This window comes from Choristoneura fumiferana, chromosome 18 (genome assembly GCF_025370935.1).
Source record: "Choristoneura fumiferana chromosome 18, NRCan_CFum_1, whole genome shotgun sequence".
In the NCBI taxonomy this organism is placed as follows: Eukaryota; Metazoa; Arthropoda; class Insecta; order Lepidoptera; family Tortricidae; genus Choristoneura; species Choristoneura fumiferana.
In genome coordinates, this window is record NC_133489.1 from 5,485,272 (window position 1) to 5,503,077 (window position 17,806).

At 37.3% G+C, this 17,806-nt stretch overlaps 1 protein-coding gene across 2 annotated transcripts in view; it reads right to left on the reverse strand.

The window, feature by feature from the left end:
- The window catches only part of LOC141437778 (uncharacterized), a 166,531-nt gene that overhangs the window by 85,168 nt on the left and 63,557 nt on the right, over positions 1–17,806 (reverse strand). Inside the window, exon 2 of one of the 2 annotated variants that reach the window (XM_074101285.1) lies at positions 5,957–6,082. The exons of the other annotated variant lie outside the window; for it this stretch is intronic. Within the exon in view, the coding sequence (XP_073957386.1) occupies positions 5,957–6,082 (126 nt within the window). The remainder of the gene's footprint in view (positions 1–5,956; positions 6,083–17,806) is intronic. 2 annotated transcript variants of the gene reach the window in all.

Here is a 17,806-nt window from a genome sequence, read left to right on the forward strand (position 1 = left end):
TGCTTTTTCCGATGCAGAGACGATCATTATTGAGGAGTCCTGGTGCTTCACCACACCACTTGTTCCATTTCACGATATGCATTACGACGAGTATAAATTGCTTAGCAACTGTGTTAAAGTTAATTCAAATTCAACCCGTGATATACTTGTTATTGAGTAGTAGCTCAGATGGTCAACTGTGGTCTTCATCATCAGTTCCACTTCACCAAATGATGATTTTCAAAAGCAAATGCACGAGTTACTAATAAATATATCCAAATTACCATAGGTGTCCCCACAATAATTTGAATAGTTCCCTCGATTTCCTTAGGATCCTGATTTGGTGCGTATGGGACCTAATTGAAGCCATTCCTACACGAAAGAAAAAATTTTTTCAAATCGGTGCATAAATGACGGAGTTCTTAGGTAAAAAAAACATTAAATAAACAACCGGATTGATAACATCCTCCTTTTTTAAGTCGGTTAAAAATTAAACCATGAAAAATAAAAATGGAAAAAGAATTCCAGGATCACATCACATGCGTAAAAATATAAAGGAAAATAAAATGGGTGCATCGGGTGGGATTTGAAGACGCATCACCTGGCTACTAGTATATGCACCGAGTGTCTTACTAACTGGACAACCGAATTATTAATTACCCGGAAATCTTAATTGTTTGCACAAGTCAATAGCCGCGCGTGGTGCAATCTATCGCAAGTTAACTTAGACGTTTCAAATCGCATCGGAAAGGCGTAAGAAAATATTTACCATTTCCATTTTTTTTTTTCAGTATTATTTGTATTTTAGCACCAAATTTCAAGTCCATCCGAGCACTGATAGTTGATCAAAATTTACTTGCAAGATTTGAAACCAATTAACAAATATAATGAGGTGAAGTTAAATAAAAGCTTGTAATAAAAATGTATTAGCCTACCAAGCCCACCTGCCTTTATCTACTGGCTTATTTAATGTGTAACCCTAGTAGCCGCTACGCGCTATTAATACTTAACAGCCCTAACCCCCTTGGGGTTGCAAGTGAAGCGTGCAAATTAGCTTCGGCGATAACACTAAATAAGAGATCAGGCGGAAGAAGGTAGTTAGCATATTTAAGAATAGGTACCTAATCAAGTTGTTCGTTTTAGAAATAAATGGAACTGACTTCACAAAACGACGGCTCAAACTCTCTATCTTTGGGAGGCTCCAGATTGTTCTTTATATATTTACTAAACCTTGCAAAACTTGTCTCACGCCAAGCTTTGTTGTTATTAATCAGCCACTACAATGTAATATCGATAAATCAAATTGCAGAATCTGTTTTTTGTCTTTAAATCGATGGTCACAAACCGCATTAGCCAGCTTCATCAACGTTTCGCTCTGAATCAACACGTGCGCACCACGCAGCCTGCAAGATCGCTCGGTGCAATTATCACCGCTGTAATTGCTCACTTTACAAGCCCCACTCAACCCGTCTACTCGAGAGTTATGGTACATTATAATTGACAGAATTCACGTTTTCCTCTTGTGTCGTCTTGGCAACGCGATGTTTCAGATTTTATGAGGTAACTTGGCTGTATGCGTTCTTAACGCCAGCGGGATGATTAATGACTTATTTTTTGTATTCTAGTCATGATGTAATTGTACTGCGGTCATAGGTTCTTCTTCTTGCAGTGCCTCTCCACTACTGGAGGTTGGCTGTCAGCTCCGCATATCTCTCCTTATCTCTCGCCAGAGAAAACAGTTCTTCCACACTGGCGATACCGGTCCACTCTCTTATGTTTCGGAGCCACGATTTCTTTCTTCTTCCGACGCGTCTTTTCCCCTCAATTTTTCCCATCATTATTGTCTGAAGCGAATGATAACGCTCGTGCCTTAATACATGTCCTAGATAGGCTACCTTTAGGTAGGTAACTAAAAATCATAAAGTAAATAGTCACACGAGTACTAAATACAATAGGAGCTCATCTTACTAACACAGAATGCTCGCATTACGTATGTAAAGTAGTTCTTTATTGCACAAGTCAACCCACGTATGAAAATTTTCATTTAAACCCTACCGAAAGTTCTAGAAGACGATAATATGGTACTATTGCTTAACAAAGCCATGAATATTATGACTACGAGTGTGAATACCCGTGCTTCTCTCTTTGAGTACTACTACATTACACTTGATTACGGCCACATTTTCGTACGAAGTAAACAGTAATATGCGAACATTACATCACTTAAAGAGCCAATCGATCACTCCCACGTACTCGTGCTGACAATATAACACATCTAGATGTCAAATATATTGTATTTGTCGGCGGCCGATCGTAAAATCCGCCAGATCACGAAATTCCTAGGCATATCGTGAAACGCCGCCATTTCATGATATGCCTAAACGTTGGCCAGGCTTATCACGATGTGCCTGAAGAATAATACGGCAGATCGATTAGAGCAACGCATTCGTCGATATTCCTAGCTCTATACCGGGCACATCGTAAAATAGTTTCTTATTTGGCCATTGGCGGCGCTGCGTATGCAATGGCGGCCGTGACCAGCTGACCGGCCGTGTTTGTTTAGCGCGTGAAAGATGTCGGCGTCGCAACAAAATGATCTTTAAACCGAAAATAGTGATTGAATTCAAAATAGAAGTGCAAAAGAAGCTTTTAAACATCAGCTCCGTTCTTTTTATGTGAATCAAACGGATTCTGTGCACAATGTGAAAAAACCATGGACGTCTGCCCGTATTTTAGAGGTTAGTATTTTGTTGATAAATAAAGTATACACTAGTTGTTACTTATTTATACAGAAAAATTTAGGTACGACGAGCGAAGCGAGGAGTGGTTAGTTTTAATTGTGATCACGACGCACGAGCCGAGCGAGCGAAGCGAGCGTGCCGCGGCAGCGGCCGGCGAAGTGCCAGAACCGATATGGCGGCGTTTCATGATATGACTAGGTATTTCATGATCTGCCTAAACTGGCCAAATCATGAAATGGCGGCGCTTCATGATATGCCTAGGAATTTCATGATCTGCCTAAACGTCACTAGGCAAATCGCTGAACGGTGAGTTATGATCGATATGGCGGATGTCCCTTAGCCAATTCATGAAATGGCGGTATTTCACGATATGCCTAGGAATTTCGTGATCTGGCGGATTTTACGATCGGCCGCCGACATATTCAATATTCACTACAACTTATCCAAACTAATAATAATACTGTTTGTTTCAAATTTACAATTGGGCCGACTCGGTTGAGTTCTACGAACACATTTTTAGGGTTGCGCAGTCAACCAAGAACCCTTATAGTTTCGCCAGGTCTGTCTGTCTGTCTGTCCGCGGTTAAGCTCAGAGACAGAGAAGACACATATCAGTTACGCAAAAAAAAAAAAAGGATTTTTTTAAGGGTTCCCATAGAACCCTATAGTGTAGGGGATCGTTGGATAGGTCTATTTAAACCACTGGGGGGTTGCAAAGACGATTTTTTGATTCAGTGATCTGTTTGCGAAAATATACCTAAACTTGGAAGATTCCGTACAGAATACGAAATCCTTAGAAAAATAAATAGTTATTACTTGATTTTTTTGTAATGGTTATAAAAAAAAGACAATTTTTCTAGACCGATCCTGATGAAATTTGGCATATAAGATATTCGAGATGTTGTTTTTATTACAAATGTCATCATTATCATCAAATCTTGCAAGGTTATAAAGTTATATTCTTTTTGAGGAACGAGCCCTTAAAAAAATTACAAATCGGTGCAGAATAGGCATTTTTAAAGTTGACAATAGTTTTTATGCCTCCTCTGCCATTTTTACCCGACGGCCCGAAGGAGGGTTATTTATTTGAACAAACAAGCTTGTGCCCGCGGCTTCGCCCGCGTGGAATTCGGTTGTCGCGCGCTGCTCCCTCGGGACTTTTCGGGATAAAAAGTAGCCTATGTCATCTCTGGCCCATAAACTATCTCTATGCCAAAAACCACGTCGATCCGTCGCTCCGTTTCGACGTGAAAGACGGACAAACATACATACAAACACACACACTTTCACATTTATAATATTAAGTATGGAATTATGTTATTACTTAGGTAAGACCAGTGACAATACAATAATCTGAAAATGATATTCTGGTGCTCCACTTGCTGAGCAGCCCATCTGGTTGCTCGCCCCTCTCCGGTAAGCTGTAAAAGCCGTCTGAGGCTAACAGCAACAGTCCGTCCGAAAAAAAAAGATATTCTGGTGGTCTGGCCAGTATCGTCTTCGCAGGACAGAACTCTTCAACGATTAATGGCATCGACATGAAACTTGGTAAAGACATTTGCAGTTTTAAGGACAATGCAAGTAAATACAGTCCATGCAAGTACAGTACATAAAAATTTTTTTTTAGAAAAAAATATTATTCAGTAAGCGAGTGAGTAATACTGTTCTGATAATACAAGCTTTAGTTTACGCTCCGCGAGCGCTAAATAATCATGGCAATGTAACATCGCCCACGTGCGAGCTCGCGTCCGAGTGTACTGTACGTACCCTTGCCATGACATCTACATACGAAGTCATCAACCCACAAGTGGGATTACAACAAATCTACATTGACAGCGTTGGCATTCTATTATTGGAGGGTGACGTAAGCCGCCAAATCGAGCGCATCGTCAAATTATGAGTAGCATTAAGTGATCTAAGTTTTTTAATGTAATGACTCTTGAGATGCCGCAATGACACTTTGATGTGGCTCACAATGTGTCAATATGTTTCTAATGCTGATATTAATTTGATGGTTAGATTATGATCGTGATAAGTCGATAACAAAAGTTGTTGTCTTCGTAATGCTATCGTGTAACTATAAAATAAATCTAACATAGTTACAAGATTTGGAACAGCATCATTGCTAGTGATAAGGAAACTTATGTTGTTCAATTTATTATTACTACATGCAACATTGCCATAAATGTCTTATAAGAAACTAACAACGGTTAATAAGGGTGTAAAGACCCGAAGGACTTTCTCTGTAGCAATATAATATTAACTGCTTGATTGGGAGGTCCAGTAAATGGTAGCATGACGTCACATTATGAAAGTAGACTTTTACTTTGTATTCTGCAACCTAACCTACATTGCCTTGATATGTAACTAAAAACGGCTTAGTTCTAGTCAACACCTTGTTTTCATTTTTATGGAGCTTGGTAATAACTTTCAAGTTCAAGGATCTTTTCTTATATCGCAATCGCATAGAATACCAGTCATATAATACCGTTAGGTAGTGACTTTTTCAAAGGCATAATTATTACGGTAGACCATAAAACTTTTAGCTTGAAAAGCACTGTCATTCGGTTGCCGGCTCAGCGCCATAACGACATTTACATTGTCGTCTTTATGGTACGACAATTAAACTTAACGCTCGTTGAATAATGTATAAGAGTTTTATCTCAGCTATTGACAGTTCGTAACAGGTAATGATCCTCGTTACTTACTTATAAATAATACTCACGTGTTTCCGAAGCAAAAAAACCTAAACAACACTAGACATAATGACGTACCTTGAAAAACGACAAAAAAGATAGGTACAAAACACATATAATTTGCTGAACAAAAACAAATTAAGCTCTACCACCATATGTAAAGAACAAAACAGACACTTGACAGGCAAACATGCACAAAGACAATGAATATTTAACTATGATTGGGTACAGTAAATAACAATTGCAATACGTGGCCCTTGTAAAAATAAAAATAAAACAAACAATAAAAACAACACCAACACCTGGATAATATTTCCTTCAAGAAAACGTTAGTGTAACAAAGTACTTGAAACAAATATACTTTTGTTTATTATCAAAATCAATGGTGTTAAACATCGAAGGTAAAAAAAGACTTACAAGGATAGGGCTTTACGAAAGCCTATCATATCGCTGACACTAACGTTTTCTAAGTATAAAAAGAAAAAGAAACAGCCACAGCCAGAGTAAAACCAAACGATCAGTCGCGTGTAGTGCGTCTACCTGGGGGGCAGCCTCTCGGAGGGCGGCGGCGAGGGGGCGCGAGAAGAGGTCGCGGTCTGCTCCCGGGGTTCCGACGACGGGCTGCCGGCGCCGCTGCCACCGAGCGCCAACGCCAACCCGCTGATGCTGGAGACACACCACCACGTCACCACAGCCCTAGCGTCGGCTCACACGACTTATCTGCTCCACAAACTTCAGCTTCCATAATGGACATAGGTTACACACAAAAGCCCTTGAAGATTGAAGCAGATAAGCCAATGATTTAAATGGAACTAGTATATACAGTTTCTGAAAGCGTTTCGACTCGGTTTAGAGTAGAACAGAGTACCTATCTTGGATCGGATGTAGATTTAAGAGAAATCATGTGCAATATCAACCTTAGATATCAAATTATCTATAGGTGTTTTTCTGGCTTCTGGATAAAACAAAATGTTTGGGAAAGCAAAGGACTAACCACATAATTTTTTGAGACACATCATAACTAATACCACAATACGCGACACGAATGTTGTTTGTGTCAATGTAATAACACGTAGCAAACACATTCCCACATCAGCATCAAATAAAATGCCGTTCTGGTTTCTTTTATTACAAGAGCCGGCGAAGCAGTACATTCTCAGCGGGGTGAAGAAGTACAAAGCAGTGACGTTCTGTTAGTGGCAAGGCAACGGAGTGTCAGTAACATTGGGGTGGCAATAATAATGGCAAGCAAGCATTCCGTACGCAAATTACTTATTACCAACAAAGACTTCATGAAAATCCCATCGGAAGTCACTTGATAGTAGAGCAGTGAGAAGTCAATTAAATTGACCTCGTACTAGCCAATCTGGTCATCGACTATATATCAGTTTGATTTATACCATGTATCTGACACCACTCAATAATTAAATAGGTTTGTATTGTAATCAAGAGATAGCATGATTATTTGGAGTTATAAATAAATCAAGTCTGAACAAATGTTCAGGGATAACGATATAGACGCCAATCAAGATGAGGAAGACAGTCAGACAGGCTGAAAAATCAGTCACGCAGTCATGAGTGGGCGAGAGCAGGCAATTAGCCGGCTCTCACGTCAACGAACTAGAATTATGTCGCAAAGACGCACAACACATGAATGAGGACCATGTCACAGACGGTTAGACTAGCCAACGCAGCCAATGCGACGCCAATACTAACTTGTTATGAAGGAAACTCCTAATGAGTAAGGTTGCGCCAAGCTATTGGTAAGATTAAGGAATGCTTTTACCTCAAAGGTAAGGACCAGTAGCGTCAAGTCAAAGGTGTGTTCCCGAGCGACTTAACTTAAGGTTGGTACTACTAGTTTAATAGGTGTCAGAGAATTATTATTAGTGTCGTAGGTTCAAATTAACCAAGGTACTATAGGCTGTAATGCAATTTGACTTATTATAGAGTTTGCGTAACAAAGTGTATGGTAACAAGCATTTTCATTACCGTTGCTTTAGTGTTGTAACATTGGGACCGTTAAAAATAGCACCACGTAATCATGAGATGTCGTGACTCGGAAAATCACACTTCCATGAAAACCTAGCACTGAAGTGTACTTTGCAGTATTGAAAGATGCTAATCGCATAACGCTACGTGACGTGACTCTATCGTCTAGTTCGTAGAATCTTTTAGTTTACTTTGTGATTATTTTTGATAAAAATTTAGTTTATTTTTGGTGACTAACAATATTTTAGTAGTGCATACTCTACTTACGTTAGTGGAGTTGAAAATGTAACATAACAATTTAATTTGAGTTTCATTTTGACGCACAAGGTAGAATATTAGTTATATTCAAATAATTACTATCTCGATGAGCTAAATATATAATATGCTCAGTTCGTGCTCAAAACATTAATATATCCACAAATCAACGTTTTAAAGCGATAAACAAAAGTTTATACCGGCAGGGTGGCGTGAGGTCGTTGGTGGACGGAAGTTTGAATTCCCAACAAAGGACATACATGAATATCAGTATTTTAGCCACTTAAGAATTATAGTCTTGTTTTGGCACAAGACGGAAAAACTTGTTGCATTGTAGTACTAAATGGCGGCGGATACATTTCTTTTGACAATAAAATAATTAACAGGACTTGTTTAAGAAGGTTACATTAAATAGTAAGTTAAAAAGATATTGTGATATTTAAAAGATAATGCTGCAGCAATTCCGCAGTTCAAATTCAAAATATCGTCGTGACCTGAGTCATGTATATGTTAGACAAGAAGCAATAAAATAATGCGCATTGACGTCAATACCGGTATCGGCAGCTAATTGAAGATAATCATGTTAATGCAGATTACACCTAACATGTGGAATTTAATTGCGACATGAAGTAAACAAGGGTATTTATATTTTAATGTCAAGTTGTCAGGCAGTTGTAAGCTTCATATTTTCGAAGGTGAAAAAGCTGTTCGCCTGTTGAATTACGGCTTTGAGTAAATTTATTAATAAACAACTGAAAAATTAAAAATAAGCGGGTAGCTTACAGAATAATGCTGAGAAAAATAAATGACTAGTCATCGTCATCATCATCATGTCAGCCGAAAGACGTCCACTTCTGGACATAGGCCCCGCGATCTTAACCAGGTCGTCGCTCCATCTTGTTGGAGGCCTACCGACAGCTCGTCTCCCGGTCCGCGGACGCCATTCGAGAACCTTTAGACCCCATCGGCCATCAGTCCTGCGAGCAATGTGCCGCGCCCACTGCCACTTTAGTTTCGCAATTCTGCGGGCTGTCTTGTGTGTTAGTTAATGACTAGTACATAGTTCGAAACGTATTTTGTGTTGTATTTGTGACAGTTGGGTCTGTGTGACATATGATGTGCAATGCAAGAGGAGGGCGGGTTCTGCATGTCAACATTAATGTCGTAAAGAAAAGACGTAGCTGTAGCTGTAGAGTCCAGAAGCAAGGTAAAATAATGTAGCTTGAGAATTTAAATTTCGCAGAAATGTATCACGTAAGAATTCATTAAGCCTATACTGCAACCTCACCCTGACGTTGTTATTTGCTACAGCGACCGATACCGTGCAGTGAATACATGCGACCTCGGTCATGTTGAATAATGTATAGTGGGTAGATTTGAGACTTAGACCTTGAAAAGGGTAAGGGGGCATGGAGAAAGTTGCGTAAGCTTTGATTACAAGACCTTCCCAGAGGGAACATTTTTAACTCAATTGCATTAACTGTTAATAACATAGACTGGACGAAATTAAATTAACCTAGTATGACTCAAGAAACTAATTAACTACATCACGCTACGGACAAGTTTAGTGCATTTCACTCGGAGTTCCGGTGTCTCAAGGTCAGCAATGAAGGTTAGGAAAGCGGAGTGGTCTCAAGATAATTAAAAATAAATTGCATTCGTGTAGATAAGATCACAATTTATTATTGTTGTTCGTTGATAATTTAAGGACAGACAGTTTCATTCTAAGAGCGGCTGTCAATCCATATATCTATTTGAGTATCTAGGCATAGTGAAAATTCCAACCTTTTCAGAGATAACAATATTTATCCTTATCCTAGCGGCATATGGTACTTTTGCCAGCAAATGAGTACAATACAGCTCCAGGAACGTATGATTCATCAGTTAATAGAGCCGTTTAACTCGGCACGCTATCTGGTCGTAAGTTGGTTCAACTGGCGTAACTGGAATTGGCAACACAACAGTTGTAAATTCTATGCAACAAATAAACCTTATCGTTCAGAATAAAGCAAACTGTATTAAATTCCAAAGAGTCATGATGCAGAAAGAGGAAACAAAGTAAGATGGTATTTTAGTTATTTCATCTACAGATTGTCTAATTGGCAAATCACCAAATTAGGCGATACATCAAAAGCACACCTGAAGCTAATTTAGCACAAGCTTCCGCCGGCATGTATCTAACAGTTGATATTAATGCCAGCTAATAGTATACCCGGACTTGTTGCCAATACACTACACAGTTGAAAACTAAATAAGTATCGAAACCATATAATTTTCCCAAGTACAAAATTACATCACTGCCTGTAGTAATTAATACAGTTCCGTTAAGAACCTTTAATTAGTTTACGTAATTTGCAATCGACAATATTATGTGGTACAAACAACGTTAATGTAATACCACCTGATTTTAACCGACACAAGTTGCCATCGGGTGGCTAGATTATACACAGTTCAAAATATCAACAATATGTGACAAATAGCACACAAAATGGTGCTACTGTTAAACAAAAGCAGTCAAATGATTCATTTGAAATATTTGATAATTGATAGATTTTCCTCAAAAAAATGTTGCTTCTTAGTTGTGATAAGAATTAAGTAGAAAAGGATGATGATACTGGAAACTGGAGTATAACGGCGATAACCTTTGACAGGCTTCAAAGGAACCGTTTGTGTAATAGTCACCGAAGTCAACCCAACAATGGCACTCTTCACGATGGTGTTGTAAATCATACAAACGGTCGTTTGTGGCGCGTGCGCAGCGATAATGCGACAGGCAGCTTCGAACTACCTTTTCATGAGAACAATAGCTCTAATACGAGAATTAGCTTTATTGTAGGAGCAGTGAAGCATGAATTGTAAGGAACAAACCGGTCTTTCAGAACCATGTTTACTGTGACCTTCATTATTAGAGGTTTAGACAACTTGTGGTTTGTGACCACAATAACGATAAGGCTGAACCATGTTGTAAATGAGATCATTATTAAAAGCGTTTATAAGCTTATTTTAAGTGCAATTAATGTTTATCAAAAGGACTTTGACCCTTGATAAACAACAGAAATAAAGCAAAACATTTTTCCCAAGGCTAGAACATATAACTTAAAATATCAGCTTTCCTTTCACGTTGATGTGACTTATTATTATCAAGTTGAACAAGTCTCAAAATGTTTTTATTTTTATGCCTAAAAAACATAATATATTTTTCTTCAAATGTGTGTCGAAAAGAACAAAACATTTTGTTTTCCTGTCGCCAACGTGCATCAATTGGCCAAATTACGATTAATGCAGTTTTTATGAGGGCACTGAGCCATGAAAAACCGTAATTTTGGATACCTTGCAAATCGTACATTATTATTTCTGTTTTTTAATATTTGATGTTCTTCTTGATATCCGAACGAAAGCTTGACAAGTGTACAATACTTAATAGGTACCTACTCATATTTAAGTACTTAATTAAGTATTGTTACAAAGATTAAGGTTTCATTTAAAGTTTGTTTTTCAAATTGAATCAATACAGGAAAGGTAAGAGAAAGGAGAGAGATGAGATTCATAAATTCTTATTAAACTGGTCTAACGATAACAAGTGTTACGTAAGAGGACACCTACGTTCGCCATCCAACAGGTAGCAGAATCTCGCAAATAATTAACATTTTCGCGATTGTTTATTTTATCTCCGGCCAGGCAGGCGCCGCGTTCACCTTGACCGTCAGTGCGGACGGTACATCCACTAATCAGGGATGACCTTCCGATCCCCTCGTAAAGTTCTACCCAAATGTGAATAAGAGGTACAACACGAAAACCACGAAGGTCTTAGTAAAATGGTTCTTTAAAACGCAGTCATTTATAGTTGCCGTGATATCCGCAATATTTTAGCAGCAAAATTTTATATCTGTCTCTGTTTTTTCGATAAAACTTGATTTGAAGATTGCAACCGGTTCTCTTCTGCTATTTTCGTTTAGTGACGTCAAAAGAAGTTTACGGTTTGTTTGCTTGGTTGTGCTGGTTAACGGCTTGGATTCAAACAAAAGCATACTTACCAGTTTTTGTATTTGAAAAAACGCCACAATCATTTCGTTTTGCAACAAAGCTTGTTTACCTTTCAATCAAAAATAAAGAGACCGTTTTATATTCACCTGTTTTTTTTTTTGCTTTTAAGAGAGAATACTATAAATAAAGAAATCCAATGGTTTCCAAAAATAAATGTAATAACAAATTTTATTATACTTAAAATTAAACTTCAAGGTTTCATTGTAAGTATTTTCTTAACTTTGTAGCTGTTGGCGTTACGACGAGGGAAGGTTCAGAAGTTTCCAATTCAAAATGATTTTTAATTTAAGTCCCAAAGGTAAATAGTCGTTGAATAAAATATGCAAAGGTTAACGTTCTAGAAAGGTCGGCGTGGCATTGAAGCGGGAATGACTACAAGTCTGGATGGAGCACTGCGTGTACACATACAACACCCTCGATAACCTCCGACTCATCAAGTCATCAATGTTTTACTATGCATAAACACTTTACATATGACGCCACGGCAAAGATACAGAATGGCAGTTAGCGCGTACCCACATACATCATGTTCACATTAAATTTACTAAATCGGTGTCGCCATAAGGATTGCTGTGGAGTTTTACATGCGTTGTTTGTGTTTTATTGCATTACCTACGTTGAAAGAGGTACATACAACGTGGCGAGTAGGGTGACGGTGCCACTGTTTGAAACTGAATTTTGCAAAGCAGGCCACAGCCTTGAAGTAGTCCCGTTTTAAATATATTTCATGTCATGACGCGCGAATCGAAATTCGGAAATATGTGACGCTAATTTATATACATGATATCTTCGCTCGGATAGATACATTGGTTTTCAAATCTTGCACGCGCCTATTAAGTGAACAACATTTGCAATGCATTTATGAATTTTCTAAAAATATTAAAAATCACACACTTTGAATCATAACATAATTTCAGTATTTTCTCCGTAGTGGATGAATTTGATGAACTTCACAATTCAATCAAATGAGTCAGGCAAGTGATGATGTGTCGTTGCGATACAAATAAAACAGTAGGCAAAGATAAAGTGGGCAATGAAATTATGAAGTTGCAGCTTCCTCGCCACCCACTGTGTCCGAAATTAAACTATGACGAATCGAACGCAAATACAAACAACGAAGACTCGCTAAATGAATGAGTTAGTGATCAGATAATGTTTCATTCTAAACGTGTATGGTGGCTTTCGGCCAGTGAAAACTCTAACTCCATAGCTAGCTCCGCATCGTGATTTCAGGAAGTTTGTATTTACAAACAGCATCTGCTTTGCAAAGAATTTTGAATTTTTGTTTTGAAAACAAGGCTTGAAACATTGTTAACAAAAACCAAGTCTGTATTTATTGTTCGAACAAGAATCATTAGCTCCGAAAATACATTTTTAAGCCTTCGTTCAGCATGCTTATGCTTACACGGTAACTAAACACAAATGAGATTAATAACGTGACACCCTGATGGGCTTGGAAGGTCGTTCGTTGAACTAATGCGGAAGCTTGTAGGCTAACGACCCAAGAATCAAATTACATGGGGGTAGATCTTGGTATATGCAAGGGAGTCTCCACCCCAAGGTCGATTCTTCGGTATAGGCGAAGGTCGTCCGTCGAACTCTCTACTAACTTCCTGGTACCAGTGTTGATGGATGAGCCATCATTATGGCAAAGCGCTTTCAGTTTGTTAGGTCAATGACTCGGAGCTGACTGATTATTGTCAGGGGTAAGGGCGACTCGAAGTTTTTGTGATAAATGAGATCACGACTTAACAAGCGATGCAATCACTGAATTGGTAGAAGCACATGAAACCATCGGAATAGTTTGCGTTGGTTTCAAAAAAGACGCGTTTTATATGACAGATAAATTTAGTTGATGTGGCACGTTTTGCGAGACCGTCATCCTAAATAACTCCGGGAATAAAATAAACTGCGACACGGAAATATAGTTTAAAAATGAAGGTTGGAAATAGCACATACATACAAAAAAATTAAGAGTCACTTTTTATTCAAGTTAATATTACTGGCTCATAAATATGAGATCATATCCGTTAAACAGCACACAGCGATAAGAAAATACAGCGTTTTATTTTATACTGTCCATAACAGCCACTAGAAATATATCAATGCTTTACTAAAAATCCTTAAATAATCGATTGATTCAGGTTTTTCTGTTCTCATATTTATTTTATTTTATTAATTTAGGTACATAGCTTCTCCGCCAAACAGCAAGCAGCAGATTTTAGCGGAGTAGCAAATGAAATTAGTGTAGGTCATTATAATCCTTAAAATGTGAATATAATATACATAGAACTCCTCACATATTCTTCAATCAAAACAAGGGTATAAAACATGCCAGCACGACTCGTTGAAATGAAAATAACGTTATGTAATTCGTAAATGTTCTTGGTTCATTAACTGCACTGAAGCCCCAAAACAGCAACGGTATTTAGCCATGAAAAAACGTAACCTTGTCAGTGAAGCATAAGTGGAAATTCTAATTAGGGATATGACGTAACAACATCAGGACAACATAATGACCAGTCTAAGTATAAGGAGCACAATAACTTGAATAGAATCAGCTCGACCCTAACCTTGTTATATTTGTTTCAATTGTTTGTAAAGTAGTAAAGTAGCAATAATTATTTCCAGTAATTCGCAAAATACCAGTACTAAGAGTTTGATTGCAAAAAGGGAACATTTTGATAAGGAAGCTGAACTTTGAAAACAACACATGTAATGAAAATTAAAAAGTCAATTAAAAATATTTGAACTTCAAGCAAACCTGAGAAATTTTAATTTAATGACAAAGATCACAATAAATAGAAAATATAGCTGGATCCATTAAATGAAAAACAATGATTTGTAAGCTAACACAACATGAAGGGGACATGTAAGTAAGATGTTTAGCGGGCGACAGATTTAGCAGTTGCCTGCAAAGCGGCTGTCGCCAGCATAACGGTTAAACTGTTTAGCATTCGGCTAATACTGTTATGCGAATATTAACAAGATGTCTGCGAAGTAAAACAAGTGCTTTCCGTGATTTAAAGATTATCAGGTTTTTTTATGTGTTTGATCTTAACTATCAAGTACGGAGCAAACTGACATATGTGTTGCCTCTAAGACGCTTTACGCGCGAGATCCCATAGTCACTATCAACAATAGTGAAATCATGTGCTTCAACTGCTTGCCTCACTCCTGAATCTGCTTATATTTGGAATAAAACTTAAGTAATTGAACGGATAAGACATTATAATTACAATAGTGAATTTACTTTAAACACGGCGTAAATCAAGATTGGTTTTTTGGAATCTTTTTGTATTTTTTATTTCAATTCCAAATTTTCACTTTTACGGTCATCCCGTAAAACCTAAGACCTAATGCTAAGTCCACATCTGCGTTCCATCTCAAAGTTTTAGCATGCATTGCATTTCTATTTCCTTATTGATAGAATAATATATTATATTACAGGGAAGTTGAGCGATAAAAGAAAACAAACAAAGGATAAAAAAAAACCGGCAGAGTTGTTTACCCTATGATATGGCGTCATCGATGTAGGCGAACAAAGCATGCTTTAATCGTGTCAGATTTGACCTCGATTGGACCCTTTGAGGACTTCAAACTAGAAATAGGTTTATAGTTTAAAAAGGTATCAATGCTAACGTTGCGCAGAAACGTAAGCGATATTTAGACAACAACTATAGCAACATTGAGAGAGACATGAAGTTGGGTAGGTACTGGGTTTGCAGAAGCGATGTGAGATGCATTTAGATAGATATGAAAGTGGTAAGACGGTATAAATGCCGTGTACGTTTAAAACAAAACATACTATGTAGAAAGGTAGTCTTACACTTTACTATTTTAAATGCACTATTATTCTATAACAATGATGGTTCAATGATGTAAAATTAACAATATACAAAAACGAACATGTAACTCTTAATTGCCCAACAATTATCTGATTGTAGAGGTACAGTAAATGATTCATCTAGTTTCTTTGGCGGATGTCTATTGAGGTTATGCTATGTAGGGCATAGCAAGACAGGTAGTGACAACTAATTACTTTCATTATCTTTACCAGGGCACAGCCGTTACGTTGGGTAAGGCCTGATGCAAATATTTGATGGTAAAAGATTAAACTTTAATGTTGCACGTGAAGATAAAAAGGTGCATGAAGGACTTAAGATTAATAGAGGCAGTAAAGATCTTGCGAAAGAGCTAAGGACATAGGTATCCAATAATAATAGTCGGCAAGCATTGTCTGAGCACTCTGCAGCCGCACTTATTTGGTACCTAGTGCTCTCGCAATGACGCCAAACACTAGCATTACACAAATGCCTTTGGTATTTATTCTGTGCAATTTCCATACCACACAAAGGGAGTTGTCAATGATCAGTTCAGTCACTGTGACCTGAATAAATATTACGATTCTGTAAATATGGTTCTATTTTGTGTTTTGAATGCAACAATGAAGATATGAAATCAGTGCATAGTATGATATTTTAATAAATATCAAGCTGTTCATGATTTACTACCGTTAAGTAGAGAACCTGTAAAAAAGTGGTGCCTAATCAAACAAATTATAAACAATATATGAATAAATTTTATAGCTATAGAAAGCGACATATGATTTAACGAAAAATATGTTAGTTATTTTCCAAAAAGTAACGTGCTCATAAAAACTTTCCTTGCAAATAAATTTTCTTACAAATATCACTGCCCACAGCAACCTTGCATAAATCAGGAATGACAACAGTTATTTAGTTGTGACACGCAACAACGCGTAACTACTCGTATGATGCTACATTGCAATTTTAAATGTTAATAAAATGCTTGAGCGTAACCGCAGCCGGGGTAGCCTTCGTACGTAAATTGTTTAGTTATGTAAATGTTACACTAACTTGCTTCTGTACATCTGAATTCTTATCAAGGTGCAGCGTAATATAAAAACAAATGGTAATTCTCAGTGTATTTAGTAATAAAAAAAGTTTTGATGTATACTGCACGATGAAATGAAACCAATTATCGTATACTTGGCAGAACTAGGAAGAATCAAAGAAGAAGATGAGCAAATCTAAATTGGCCGAATCCATGTTTAATATAATGAATTTACTCGCAAACTAGGCAAACGGAGAGAAAACAAGAAGTCAATGAAAGCAATTCCGAGGTAAAACCAATTTACTTTCACTGGTCTCGTGGAAATAGATAAGGACTTTACGCAATTCAAATTCAACGTGGTTTTCCAATTGAATTTTTATGCTTTCAACAATGCTTCTATCTAATACTTGTTTATGAATTGCAATAAATATGTAATTAAACCAAGAACAGTGATTATAAGGTACGATTTCACTTTTTAGTACGGTTTTACGAGATAGTCTTGATAATTTAATTACTAACAAGCTTAATGAGTAACAAGTGCGTAAAAGTCGTTTTAAATGTACTATTTATCTCGTTTGTTAGAAGTGCTTTGTGTCGTAACAAAACAACTGAAAATAAATAATAGGACATAAAAATCAAATTAAACCTCTTTGATTTAAGAATCACATTCGGAATGAATAAATGACTGGAAAGCCATTAAAGTTACAGGAATAGAAAACGTCGTGGCGGCACCGAAGCAGCGGAAACAGGGCCGTGTTTCAATTTGAGATTCCACTTTTGATTCCCTCTTGCAGTTTGTAAACACTGATATGTTTTAATTTATAAATTGGTACAAAAAGGTCGAAGTTTACTAAAATATTGTACACGGGAAGTCAGTTTAAATTTATGCAAAGTAATGTATTGAAATAAACCTAGGTATCAAGCCGAGCTTGATATTCTTATCTTAGAATTCCGTGTCGTATTTTCTTATCTGAGTAGGGACATATGGAAACCTTATTTATACTTTTTTTATTGGGGGCGATCCCAAGTAAATTTGTTGTCCTACCTTATCTACCTAAAATCAGCACTGCAAAAAATTCAACTTGTTAAGAAATCTGATAAAACGTCAGCCCTCCAGGCAAGCAAGGAAGCGTAATTCTAACATAACACACTGCAATTCCATACTCGAACGTTTTCCTATAAATTACAGGCCGTTCAACACAAGTAATTTTCATAATTCTAAACGTCTACGATAAATATAGT